Below are 13,522 nucleotides of genomic sequence, written 5' to 3' on the forward strand. Positions count from 1 at the left end.
CCACTAGAAATAGAACCATGAAAAAAATAAACACTGACATTGGAGCAAAATGTTTATGGAATTTCTGTATACAGGATTGCACATGACAACGAAATGTACTTTACATACATGGACGATTCTTACACAATAATCTCTGATTGTACACATTCCCTAATCCAGTTGTATGAAAAGACTCAAGTGCAGAAGACAATGACTTTAGGGATGGACTTGCATTGTAGTAAATATTCTTCTGCTGACATCATTTTCAGTCGATGACAAACATTATCGTCAAGTTGTGAACACCAACATTGCTTTTGCATTTAAGCATATTTCAGATACACACTTTTTTGTACATTAACCGGTTTTACGCAGTTCTATTTAATTAGGCAGCTTTCTCGGCCAATCATGCTTTTGTATTTGCCAACTTTTGAATTTGAATTTCTTCTGATCATGGAATCAAAAAGTTGTACACCACAATGATAATTACTTAAGTTATCTCCATCAGACATTACACCATTGTTTGACTATTTTAAACAATTTATAGGCAAAATATACACAAAATTGCAATCATTTTGCACCTTTATGTTGTTTTTTCACTGAGGCTGTGGCTAAAAGATCATACTTTGAGAACACACCTCATTAGAGCAGTTAATATAAAATGTGTACACACCCCTGTTCAAATACATGGTTTAGCAATATTAAAGGAAATGGAAACCAAGATAAATTCCATTCCACACCATTCAATTTACAAAATTGCAGGGGTGTATAGTCTTTAATACCAACTGTATTTATGTTGGATATGTTAAGGAGCATAGATCAATTCTGTGAACCAATTGTTTTTGTTATTATTGTTGTTGTTGATTTTTTTTTAAATCCTAATTGTGTTGTGTTTTGTGGTAGGAAAGACAGTTTTCTATGAAGGGAATAATGACAGATTTGATTGAGATTTTATGCTTGCTGTTACATTTCTTTGAAAGCTGCAATTTTATTTCTGGTTATTCCTTGGCTAATGACAATTTTAGCCCCAAACCCAACAGTAGAAAAGCTCCCACGGCTTTATGAAGAAACATGAAGAAGTTTAAGTAGGCTGGTGAACCAGTTCGTGACATCACGTATGGAGGCTTGAGAAAACGTACTGTATAATTCTACGCAACATGGCTTAAAAGGTCCATAGAGAGTATCGTCGCAGGCCCTAGACAATATTGTAGTTTTATAATGGTATTACGGTGGTTGGCTTTCAGAGAATAACCCATGCCGCCGCTTCTATGGCTTTTCTTTCCCCAACAGACAAAATTATTGAGAGGATAATATGGGGAGGATGGCAACACATGAGGCACTCAGCATTATTTAAAAGGGTTGATGAGCAATGTTCTGGGTTTGGAGCATGAAATATAAAACCTTAATCAATTTGAGATGTGACAAGATATTTCCAGGCATATTTGTCGGATAGAAGATGCAAAAACGGACATGACTTTAAATATATATATAGAAAAAAAGCTATTATCTTTCACATGGAGAAATGTTGGTGCCCCACCAGAATTGAAGCATACTTCTTTTAATACATTCCATGTTTTAAAACGATTAAAAACTAGAGTGTTTCTTTAAGAGTGAGAAATTGAATAAGATCATAAGACGAGGGGCGTCTTCTGTTTTCTGGAGTCTGAAGATAAAATGGTTCGGACAAATTCACGCAATAGAATTAATCCTGTTAGGCTCCTTCCAAGATCCTTGAATCCTAAAGTTGAAAATTGTAGGTGTATCACCAACGCATTGTCGTCCTCGCGCCTCGAATGGCTTGCATCTGTATTGCTTTCCAGTTCTCGCATGTTCAATCCAAGAAAGATAATGGTAAGCCTGAGAAACGGAGATCGAGCAACTATAAATATGGATTGAGTGAGTTAAATACTAACTATATGTAGACCTTGGATTTCATGTGTGGCAAGGGAAGGTGCCATATTAGATTGTGCTGCAAAAACAGCATCCACCCGGTTGCCAAAGGGAGTTAAATAGTAATCCTGCAGGTGTTCAAATTTGACAAAAGCAGATTTCCTTGTCCTTCATAACTCCTCTGATCTGACGCATCTACCAAAAAAAACCTTTTGCCTCGGTTAAGCTATTTCATCCAGTGTGGACTGTCCTTTGGCGACCTTACGAAAGCTCAAAGCCTGTGTTCATACTGATGGCGTAGCGCAGCTTGTCCCGCAAAATGCTCTTCTTGCTGTAATTGGGCAGTTTGAGCAGGTTGAAGCATGTGGATGAAGTGGGAAGTCTACCACCAGGCTCCTTTTTACGGATTGTGAAAAAGCCTCTGAGGACGCTGCCAAGGGTGTCGCCTGTGTCCTGGTCACAGGAAGAAAAAAAACACTGTTCAGGATTTAAGATCATTTTTTAAACTAATCTGTTTCTCGAGTTTCAGTATTTTAAATAGTATAATGCCAAAGTTACTCTGTAGTCAATGTTTTCAAGCCATTGTGGTTCGTAACCATCACTTCTTGTGTGTGGCTCCAGTTTTTTTTACCTAGGTCTACAATGTATTGTGTGTCTTGTGTCTGTTTTGCTACTGCAACCAAAAAAATTCCCAAATACGGGATGAAATAAAGTTCTAATGTAATCATTGGGACCCAATAAATTATAAAAAAGTACAGCTTGTGTTCTTTTATGAAACCCATTTAAATAGTTGGTCCTTTTCTGTATCCAAATAATTGCGAGCACCTCACCTGATCATCTGACACTTCGACACAACGGATTGAAAAGGGTGGCTTGAGGTAGGCAAAACCTAGGAGAGGAGGTCTTGAGCAGCTGGTAACAAACTAAAGGAGAGCAACATGAGTTTAAGGAAAGATTGCGATACAAATGACAAAGATGAGAAATTGACATACTTTGAGGAACATTGCCCGTTCCTCCGATGTGAAATCGCTGGACAAGATGTCCCACAGCCATATGATGACACGATGGCTGCTATGAAAACCTCCGTAGTAGACCGTGTGCTTCCTAAGCCATACGAAGAGGAAAGCATCAATTTTGAGGAGAAGAAAGGACGTTAGTTTTTAATAGCTTGATATATTATAACATTTTAGAACAGTGGTGTCCAAAAGTCTATGTTTTTTTTCTGAAAGCAGACCTCAGAGAAAAAAAAGTTTTGGACACCCCACCCCGAAACCACCCAGAATGGAGGAGGGGAAAGATGATGAGCACATACTTGAGGTCATCCAAGTCAATTTCAGCGTTGTCTCCCGAGATAAGACGCTGAACCTCGGGTGTGGAAAACATGTGCAACCATTCCGGGTTGATGATGCTGCGAAAGCCTCGGATGAAAGCTGCCGTTTGCTCTTTTATCTGAGTGTGCATCCGGAAGTGAGCCATGAGGTGGATGTAGCTGAACCTGCACAGTGAAGGACTCCAATTAGAATCCCATCATTGACAATAAAAACTTGAATAATGACTGACATACTTATTTTCATTGGTGACTGGTATTGTCTTCCCTCCAGGTATCAACTCGTGGCAAACTAACTGTATGATAAAATGCAGTAAACTAACATTAAAAATATTGTGTACAACCTTATAGGTATTTTTTTTCCATTTTTACCTGTCCCATTACATCTTCATCGTAGGATAACGAAAGCCCAAGGTCTCCCACATCTCCATCATAACGCTGTAAAAAATGTAAACATTGGATATCTTGCAGCAACGTAGAATGTACAACAGTTGTGGGAAAATAATGTGGCAAATGGCAACTATGCCTGAATTTACATTTAACAAATTCACTGCCATTGACAATCACAAACGTCTTATAATTGTTTTTAATTTTACGATTTTCCAATATCTTGCTGTATTTTTCTAGTTTGTAATTTTCTATATTTAGTATTAACTAGATTTTAGCAGTATGCTATTTTAAGTACCCGTGTATTATTTTAATGCTTCATGCATAATTGTTAACTGAAAATGAAGGCATCAAATGATATATAGACTTAGTAAACCTTAATGGATGTAAGGTTCTTGTAAAACTCAGAATCCAGCGATGGCAGCTCATCAATGGAGCTGTAGAAAGTGCTATGATGATGACCCAAAACTTGACTGAGGAAGAAGGAGGCAAAAGGGACATCCACCACGATGCCCTTTAAAAAAAACATACACACAAAAATCCTAGTGTGCCAGGAGGAGCACAAATTCTTGGGATAGTTAGTTACTTGAAATGCTTCAACTACCTCATATATGGCTTTCCCCAACATCTTCCCCACAAACTCAAAGAGCTGCAAATGGTTCTCATGGATGTAGGAAGTAGGTGATGGATACAGCCTCTCATTTCCACTCGTGGTCTGATAAAACACAAAAACGGAATCAGCTCGACTACAATAAGTATTTTTTTCACAAATACTAGGTTACCTTGAACAGGTTGAGAGCAGGATTGAACACTTTTTTAATGATCTCTTCTAGAAACTCTTTAAAAACACCGTCTTGGTCGATACCGGCTTCATCCACTCCCAAGTCGTTCACAAACTTCACGCGAATGACACCTTTTATGGAATTGACAGGTAACCGGCGCAGCTGATCGTAACCATCCTGACGTGGGAGACTCTTTATTAGGGAAAGCCATGACATTTCCCATCAATCCATCTGATTTGTGTCCGTACCTCTAACATGCGTGAACGGCGAATGGTAATATGGGTGACGTGTGGCGAGGCAGAGCTGGTTTCTATCAACCCGAGGCTCTCTTTCTCCTTAGTGACAATGTTCCGAAACAGCAGCACTCTCTAAAATGACAAGGCAGGAAAACATTATACATCGTCATAGAAACACAGTTGCTGCATATACCTGAATTTTGTCATTAAGATGCATTTCAAAATTACCTCCTCCTTTTTTATTACACTGGTCTACAAGTAGTGAGACTTTACCAAATTTGGATCACGAAAAAAGAAAACAACACTAGAGTACGTACTACCAAACATCTTGGACATGTTCAGCTCAGTTTCAGTTGTGTTTTTTTAAAATCTTGCCATATCCATGATGTTATCAGAGAAAATCAGTTCTATTTCTGATATACTGACAGAGTTAACCCACAGTGAACAACGAGGAAGAATTGTCCCAACAACATTATGATTTGTTTAGTCCAGTCAGAGAATAAAAACATTGAAATTGAAAACATCCATCAATGCATCTTCTGACATTCATTCTTTGCCAATTTTAAAGTCAGAAAAATCTATACACTAACAATACAAAATGACAAAATAACTCACATTTTTATGAGGAATAACATGTGGGATATATTGCAGTAACAGCTGGGCTCTTTTCTTGCCTTTCTCAAGCTCTTGGAACAACAAACTTGGTTTTAAGTCCCTGAAAACAACAGATGCAAAGTAAAAAAAGAGGAGAATTTTTTAATTGCAGTAATCTCTGCATAGGTATTAGAGAGACAGAGACACATTTTGAGTTTTTAGTTACTTGCGTAACCAGTGGTCATCCAGGGTAAATCTTCGCCTGCAGTCTCGTTCATAAAGCACCATCAACCATCCATGAACACTGTGGAATAAGTCCAGTTTCTCCCCTTTGGCGTTCTCTGATAGACACAAACAAGAGCAAGTTTTGCTCAATCCCGAGACATGGAAGCGATCTAGGTAACAGCTAAACCGGCACAATATAATCAGCTTGAGTATTTCCCATTATCATTCATGCAAAACCATTCTGCACCAAATGAAAACAAAACCTGAAGGAAAAGCATTTCTTTCAAATGATCCAATTTCATGGCTCTTGTACTGGAAACTCATTTGGATTAGATTTGTGCACACAACTTTTTCATGCATTATCGGAACAATTTGAATTCAACACCGAGCAACAACATGCACTGTTAAATTTTAAAAACTGACCTAGGATACCATCCCATATCATTTTGAACACAAATGTGTTAAGAAATGAGGAGATTGTATTGAGCTCCTCTATCTTGAAAGAGGTTTGTTCTTCATAGACTTCAATGTCATCCAGAATTCTGAAATCCATTAAAAAAAATAAAAATTAATGAACAACGCCAATTCAAAACCGTAAAATAAAAGAACGCGAGCGAAATTACGTGACGAGGTGGCGCGAACAGTCGCAGAAGAGCATGAGCATAGCGAGAAGCTGCTTGGACTCTTCGGTATCATTGTTGAGACATTCCATGAAAAGTTTCAGGCCTCCCTGTGGGCCAAGCTCACAGATAAAAGCCCACAACTTGGGCAAAAGGTCATCGAGGTGTGTCAGACCTGCACGGAGGGAACACTATGATAACTGTCCCTTTTTAGACATTTCAAAAATATTTCAACCAAACATTTCCTGGCCGTTGTACTGACCGGTAAGAATCTGAAGGCGTATTTGCGTCAATGTGGATAGAGCAGTCTGGTAGAGCACGCAAATGCTGCACACCTTCTGAACTTCAGCAGAGTCCACTCGCTTTCCCCCGACGGGCTTCAAAATGTTTCGGACCGAGGCGGACTTTTGAAACGCTCGCTTAAAGAGGCCTGTCAGAAAAAGACGGCGATTGACTCTTGAGTACATTTCCTTTACAGACAGATTTGGATTCATGACTCACTTTTAACAGGCAGGTTATTTTGTGACGTGCTAGGTTGCGCGGTTAAGGGACTGGGGTCCTGACTCTCTAGCTTCTTCGAGAGGACGTCGCTGAACAGAGTCCGGATGACAGGCACACCCCACAGATACTGCAGCTGCTTGGTGACCAGCGGCATTGATTCGTTAAGACTAAAAAAAAGGAGAGACGAATAAATAATAATTTTTTTTATCTTAGCAGTTTGTTCTGTTTCCCTTAAAAAAACAATAAAGGTGAAAAAGACAATAAACCTACCAAGAACGTCTGTCTCTATTACTCACCCATAATCTACATTTTGAGAGAACCAGCCCAAGACTGGGTGCCAGTGGGTGAGATTAGACTTTTTTTGAGACACATATCTCTGACAGTAGGATAACATGTCAGTCAGGTCCTTGACAAAGCGATTGGTCTCCTCTTCTATGATCCGCTCATTGAGGAAACCCAGATGAATTAAATTACCTCAAATAACACAGGCAAGAAATGCAATTATTTTTTTGGTTGAACAGCATTAGCTAAAAGTTGTTGTTTTTTTCCTACCGTACCAAGTAAGCAGAGTGTGTGGCTCCCCTCAAGACACACACAGATATCGGAACACTGCTCCTCCCGGCTTAGAAACAAGATAAACTTCTTCAAAAGGCCATGTGTCTGGATAGAAGTAACACACTGCAGCAAAAGAGGCAAAATTACAAACTCCATGTGTAGGGATGTTGATAAGTATGTTATTCAAAGATGACTTGGTACCTCTGGAGTGAGCGTACACAGGTGCGACGTCACAGCTGGAACTGACATGATGTGAAGGAGGAATGATCTGAGAAGGTTGTCTGAGAAGTGAGCAGCGATGACTGGTCTGATTCAACCAAAGTAGAAAGGAACAATTTGTATCAATGTGTCATTTCACCACCCTTTAAACACGCAAGTTCATCTCCGCACCTTAGCGACAAAGTAAATATTGCTGTTAAAGTGCCTTTGGACAGCGCTGGTTTCGAACGAGCCAAGCCGCTGGTCAGCAAGATCTGACAAGAAGAGATAAACGGCGCATGTTGAATGGAAACTAAAAACGAAAACATATGGTGTGACATATGGTGATTTACTGAAACATACACCAAATATATACATTTCTAAATCCTTTAGACATTGGTTCATTCATATTATTTATTAACATTTTGTGTATCTGAAAGACTTGGTCGAGAGACTTGAAAAAACAAAAAGACCAGTAGACGAAATAGTGATCATTCGACTTTTAGAAATTTTGCAATTTTGCAAAATTTTCAATATTTTCTAGTTTTTTTTTTTTCTGCATGTGTCCAAAATGATCTTGCTCGTGAGCGAATACCTGTAGTGTTGAATAGAATCCCTTTTGATTGAGATAACCCATGACATTCTCACAAATTCTTGTCAAAGCAGGTCGCAAAGCTTCTCCTAAAACAAAAAAAGATGGAAAAATATGTTATGCACAACAATAGCACAAGGAATTAACTCTTGTCTGGTTTCAAATTTACCCTTCCCCCTGACAATTCGCCATGTTGACGTGTCTGTAAATGTGACCAGCATGGTGAGGTACAGCGTTACCAATTTATTATCCTGCAGTATATCAGGCTGGAAATAAAAACAAAATACATCATGTGATCAAGCACCTTGTATATTTTTCATATAGATCTTCAGAGCTTAACTAACCTTTAGTTTTTTCAATAGTTGACAGCAGGTCCATAGCACATCTTTAATCTGTTTTAACCAAGGGATTGTAAGATCTTTGGACAGTGCCAAAGACACATACCAAACCTAAGAGCCAAAAGTGGAGAAAAAAAATCAATATGACTTGAACTCACACTTGAAGTAGTTTGGCAAATAAATGAATAAAGAAACACTCACTTTAGGCTCATTTTCAACGTCCATGCTGGCAAGAATAGCCCGACATAGCTTTTCAAACCGCTGAAAAAAAGTAAGGGAAAAAAAAAACCATTTATGAAACCAGTCACTTCAATCAAACACGAGTCAACCCAATTTTCACATAATTCTCCTTGATTTTGAGTCTGTGGTTCGTAGTTACGTCAAATTAAGGATTGTTTCCTGAACTCGGTGTTACAATTTAATAAAAATACAAGGAAAAAAACAGACATTGTTGAACCATGGTATTTTGAACAACTTATGTATTGGATAGAACTGTGTGCAGGTGGATTTTTATTTTTTTGCTAAAAAGCTTTTTTCAACCAAATATTTTCACTACAATAGTGTTAACAATCATTAGTTTACAAGAATATTCCAACTCATGTTAGTGTATTAATTCACAGAAATGTTGCACTAAAATATTCTTATTGTCTGTGAGGAAGACAATCATTTTGGACAGATTGTCTGCATATAGTATCATGCACTTACCCATATGGTTCCACTCCTATGGATCAATAACATGATGGCCAAAACCCAATTACCCAAACTGAAGTTACAAAAAATCCAAAAAATGTTGTTGGTTATACTCACCAATTTATCCTCCAAATGGAAGATGAACAGTAATTTCCGAGCAATTTTAAAAATGGAAAGTGCATTTCTTTTTGATGTTGCAGTGGAGGACTCAAAATAGTCATCAACATCTTTCCTGCAAAAACAACCAAGCAAAAAAATGTCAACACTACAACCGCGAGAAGCAATGTTTGTCTTGCAATGACACAAAATATGCATAACCTTATTTGCTTCTGCAGTCTGCAGCGACATAGATATCTTCTGACCAGAGCTTGCATGAGAATTGCAGCTCTTTCCTTGTCTTTATGACCTTTCCTTTCTTCTCTAGCCTGCCTGGCTTTATCCAGGAATTCAGACTTGGAGCTTTGAGAAGCACCAAACATCTTACCCTGAAAAATATTGCATTAATCTGTCACAAAATGGTTTTGACCCATCAAAATGGACATGTTGGTTCTGATGTCTCCTCCCAATCCTCACCAGTGCTGCAGAACTTCTCGTGTTAAGATGTTATCTGGGCCTGAAGGCTCATCTGGTGCTATAACCCCGCAGTCATTTCGTTGCTTTGAGGGTCGGAGCAGCAGTAAAAAATGTAAAATAATGTTGACTAAATCGTCATCTCTGGATAAATGAGCGATACATTGACAACTGAGCTGATGGTTAGCATCCACGGCTAGTTGGAGGCAAATCTGCGTAAAATTCGTCACGCAGTCGAGCTACTCACATCGTTTTGTTTGTATTTTCCATCTGTTTAAGATTAAGGATCATCTTTTGCCAATGTCAGTCTCAAAAAATAGGAATGTTATATCACTTTAATCATGTAAACAATGAGAGGCGAGTTGAACACGACCTGAAAACATTAATCTAAAGGTGTCGCATGGAAAAGTTTCCGGGTAGCAAATACATCTCTACAGCGTAAACGAGGATACATATTTATTTAATTAATTTACATCATAAGAAAAATTAATCCAATTAAACCGATTACAATGGGTGGTGATCCTGCCATTTGTTTATATAAGTAAAAGCTCGAGGACATTCCAAACAAAAATAATGTCGCTGTGCCTTTAAGGGATCAAAAGGAATGTTGACGTCATTTTCATTTGGGCAGCCATGAGCCGGAAGGAAGTAGCCGATCGCTGACGTACGTTAGCAAGCTACCGTTTCCGAGTTTGTTGTGGTTTCTATGGTAAATATCATTCCGATTTCATTCCCGATTTTCTTAAATTGCCAACAATACGTTTGTGTAGAGGACGCGTTATTTCATACGGTTGTTTGAAAGATTTTTGACGCGTGTTTAAGGACACAAATAGCATTTAATAGCTCGGAGGTTGCGCGTTCGGATTCACTTCTTCAATTAAATGTGTTCATTATTCAATCGCTCGACAAAGAAAAATGGTGATTCCAACGCAATTTTCTGTTCTCTAAAAACAATATACGTTTGTGTTTATGGGTGTCGATGAAACCATTTTTGCATGCAAGTCTTGAGTCACCTGATTTAGAAGATTTGCCGATAACGAATCACGATTATATGTATCGAGAATGCATATAGAGAAAAGGAATAAGCGCAACAAAATGTTTTAGTTTTTTCCTTAAATTGAACAGCCAACCAATTCAGGATGAGGATTAAGGGGTACAAAAGATGTATGAATAAATTTATATACAAAATTATCTAACGTGGGCTATCTTAGGCCTGATTTCCATCACAATATAGTGTTATATATGTGTATGGGTTTTTTGCACTATCCTTATGGTATACTGGACTATTTTGTTGCCTAAATCATTCACTGCCATCGAAATACTATTCCCTGTGTTCCAGTTGGTAAAATGTCAATCGAAAACACCCATTAATGGCAATAGATCTCCTAACTAATTGCATCCAAATAGTTAATTTTTGACTACTGTTCACTCCACAGTAGTGAAAGCCTTATCCTGAAGTGAGACTGTCTTGGGATCAGATACAATTACAGTAACAGGAAACAACCGATAATTGTGTGATTTTGTTGTCATTAAGGAGGAAAAGAAAACATCCGCTCACATTGGCTGCTGTGCTACAATTTTTCTGTCTGGTTTTGTTCCAGGAAGAGATGTCAGGAGAGAGTGCCGTGAGTTCGGCGGTGCCGCCAGCTACGACCCGGACCACATCCTTTAAAGGGTCCAGCCCCAGCTCAAAATACGTCAAGTTAAATGTGGGTGGGGCCCTGTACTACACAACAATGCAGACTCTGACAAAGCAGGACACCATGCTTAAAGCCATGTTCAGTGGTAGAATGGAGGTCCTCACTGACAGTGAAGGTAAGTTACCGTCATGCATTCCAACTGGTGCATTGCAATACATTTGAATGCTCTTAAAAGGTTGGATTTTGATCGATCGCTGTGGCAAACATTTCGGGACCATCCTGAACTACCTGAGGGACGGAGCGGTGCCGTTGCCGGATAGCCGGCGGGAAACCGAAGAGCTGCTTGCAGAAGCCAAGTATTATCTGGTCCAAGGCCTCGCTGATGAATGCACAGCTGCCCTGCAGGTACTTTCTTTTATACTATGTTATTCCCTCAGTCCGATTTATTTTTTCTTTTGCCCATATAGTGACGCTGACATGAGGTAGATGGGAAAAATCCAGTGAGCAGCTGTAAAATATAATCAATCAAACATGGGGGGGGGGGATACAAACTGACTACTTACTTCTACCAATGCTGGTGATTATTACACTGAATGGAGATAAACTTCAAAACTAAATGAAAGAAAATGCACCATGCATTCCTTTCCTCCTGAAAAAACTTTTAGTTTCATGCTAACGTACAATGATAGTATCCAATTACATGCTAACAGAATAAGCAATGAATTGCAAACGATACATTTCACGCAAAGGTTTCGTGAATTCATGGACAAGAGATTTATCATCACTCAATTTAAAACTATAATTTAAAAAATAAAAAAGATAATATATGTACATATCTGGGAAACTAGTAGAAATCGGACAATATAGAAAACTAAATGAAGAAATTACTAAGACTTTGGGCTTTTATGGTTTGCATATAAGCTATTCAGCTCCACCAGGTGGCAGTCTTAACTTGTGCTGGTTGGTATCTTGGAAAAAAAATCAATTGAATTAATTTCTTATATTTCAGAACAAAGAAACATATGAACCTCTGTGTAAAGTGCCTCTGATGACCTCTTCTAAGGAGGAGCAGAAGCTTATTGCGACTTCAAATAAGGTAGTTTAATCTGAAATTTTTTCAAAGCAGGGGCATTTTGCCATATTTTCTAAAGACATTTTTTTTGGTCTTCGCAGCCTACGGTCAAACTGTTGTACAATAGAAGCAATAACAAGTATTCCTACACCAGGTAAGTGCCCTTACAATCTCAAGTTTTGATAGGATCCTTGATTCAAGGTGGCCACTGTTTGTTTTTTAATTGATTTATTTTTTGTCATTTTCCTTAGCAATTCCGACGACAACATGCTGAAAAATATCGAGCTGTTCGACAAGCTGTCATTGCGCTTCAACGGCCGCGTACTCTTCATCAAAGACGTGATCGGGGACGAGATCTGCTGTTGGTCCTTCTACGGACAGGGTCGCAAAATCGCTGAGGTGTGCTGCACCTCCATCGTCTATGCCACCGAAAAGAAGCAGACAAAGGTGGGCAGACATTTTCCCCACGACGTCCTACACTCTTTCCTACGCAAAAGTCTCTTATCACATTTTTTCATACACCCGCTCGGGTGAACTAGGTGGAGTTCCCCGAAGCCCGCATCTATGAGGAAACTCTCAACATCCTCCTGTACGAATCCCACGACGGGAGGGGACCGGACAACGCTCTACTGGAGGCGACAGGGGGCGCTGCCGGGCGATCACATCATCTGGACGAAGACGACGAGCGCGAACGAATCGAGCGCGTTCGTCGGATCCACATCAAACGCCCCGATGATCGCACGCACCACCACCAGTGACCTCACACTCGTCTTAGCCGAAGCCTTACACCCGCACCGCACCCGTGCCTTACGCCTTCACTCGATAGCGCCTCTCTTACACATCCATTACCAGGAGACTGTATTAGCGGATAGCTGTGCAGTTATCGTGTCTTTTTATTTTTGTCATGTTCTGACTGACGGCGATGTTTGTTCACTTAAGTAGCGATCTTTTGTACTGGACTGCACAAGTTAATACTCGTAGATGGTTGTTCACGGTAGTTTCATTGAAATCCGCGTGTTGTTTATTGTCACGAGTGGTCCTAACATTACATTCAGGAGATGAATTAGGCGATGTAAGCAGCTCCAAATGGTGAACTTTGAGTTAAATGCTCAGTGAGTGATTCAAGTGTTAAGAACAAACAGGCCACGAGATGGCCCTGTTTTTTTAAACATTGTTTTTATGTACTGAAAGTTGGATGCTCTATTTCAAAGTAAAACCCCATATTTTGGAGGAAGGTGAGCCCTCACCTGAGGTGTTAGATGTACTTCATGGAGGAGATATGCTGAGGTTGAAGTGAACAACTGTAACCTGGCGGGAACCAAGTCCTGT

General features: G+C 39.3%; 2 protein-coding genes across 3 annotated transcripts; one reads left to right on the forward strand and one right to left on the reverse strand.

The window, feature by feature from the left end:
* Positions 1-39: 39 nt before the first annotated feature.
* On the reverse strand, positions 40-10,042 carry ube3b (ubiquitin protein ligase E3B). Of its 2 annotated transcripts, none has more exons than XM_077601182.1 (27): positions 9,729-10,042; positions 9,485-9,567; positions 9,230-9,396; positions 9,029-9,143; positions 8,423-8,482; positions 8,228-8,332; positions 8,053-8,149; positions 7,887-7,972; positions 7,484-7,566; positions 7,295-7,400; positions 7,096-7,216; positions 6,835-7,012; positions 6,539-6,705; positions 6,300-6,467; positions 6,041-6,212; positions 5,841-5,959; positions 5,419-5,533; positions 5,214-5,313; positions 4,611-4,730; positions 4,363-4,539; positions 3,957-4,295; positions 3,566-3,631; positions 3,431-3,489; positions 3,179-3,361; positions 2,859-2,970; positions 2,697-2,789; positions 40-2,319 (listed from the first exon to the last, which is right to left on the reverse strand). In XM_077601182.1, the coding sequence occupies exons 3-27, from the start codon at positions 9,388-9,390 to the stop codon at positions 2,128-2,130; spliced, it is 3,294 nt and encodes a 1,097-aa protein (XP_077457308.1). In that variant the 5' UTR covers positions 9,391-9,396; positions 9,485-9,567; positions 9,729-10,042; the 3' UTR covers positions 40-2,127. The 2 variants fall into 2 exon arrangements, with proteins under 2 accessions (XP_077457308.1, XP_077457309.1); XM_077601183.1 differs by having other exon boundaries at positions 3,957-4,094; positions 4,185-4,295; positions 9,485-10,042.
* Positions 10,043-10,087: 45 nt separating this feature from the next.
* On the forward strand, positions 10,088-13,496 carry kctd10 (potassium channel tetramerization domain containing 10). The gene is made up of 7 exons (XM_077601589.1): positions 10,088-10,190; positions 11,083-11,296; positions 11,357-11,526; positions 12,131-12,217; positions 12,295-12,347; positions 12,445-12,640; positions 12,733-13,496. Exons 1-7 carry the CDS (start codon positions 10,188-10,190, stop codon positions 12,949-12,951), a joined length of 942 nt encoding a protein of 313 aa, XP_077457715.1. The 5' UTR covers positions 10,088-10,187; the 3' UTR covers positions 12,952-13,496.
* The last annotated feature ends 26 nt before the right edge of the window (positions 13,497-13,522 follow it).

This window comes from Stigmatopora argus, chromosome 5, assembly GCF_051989625.1.
Source record: "Stigmatopora argus isolate UIUO_Sarg chromosome 5, RoL_Sarg_1.0, whole genome shotgun sequence".
NCBI lineage: Eukaryota > Metazoa > Chordata > Actinopteri > Syngnathiformes > Syngnathidae > Stigmatopora > Stigmatopora argus.

Excerpts from the sequence above, each read along its gene's own strand:
- ube3b (XM_077601182.1), bottom strand. The coding sequence starts at position 9,390 with ATGTTTGGTGCTTCTCAAAGCTCCAAGTCTGAATTCCTGGATAAAGCC. Across the intron at positions 7,217-7,294 it reads TGTGTACGCTCACTCCAGAG|TGTGTTACTTCTATCCAGAC; the intron begins GTACCAAGTCAT and ends CTTTTGCTGCAG. Across the intron at positions 5,534-5,840 it reads GATATGGGATGGTATCCTAG|AGAACGCCAAAGGGGAGAAA; the intron begins GTCAGTTTTTAA and ends TGTGTCTATCAG.
- kctd10 (XM_077601589.1), top strand. Across the intron at positions 11,297-11,356 it reads GGTCCTCACTGACAGTGAAG|GTTGGATTTTGATCGATCGC; the intron begins GTAAGTTACCGT and ends TGCTCTTAAAAG. Across the intron at positions 11,527-12,130 it reads AATGCACAGCTGCCCTGCAG|AACAAAGAAACATATGAACC; the intron begins GTACTTTCTTTT and ends CTTATATTTCAG.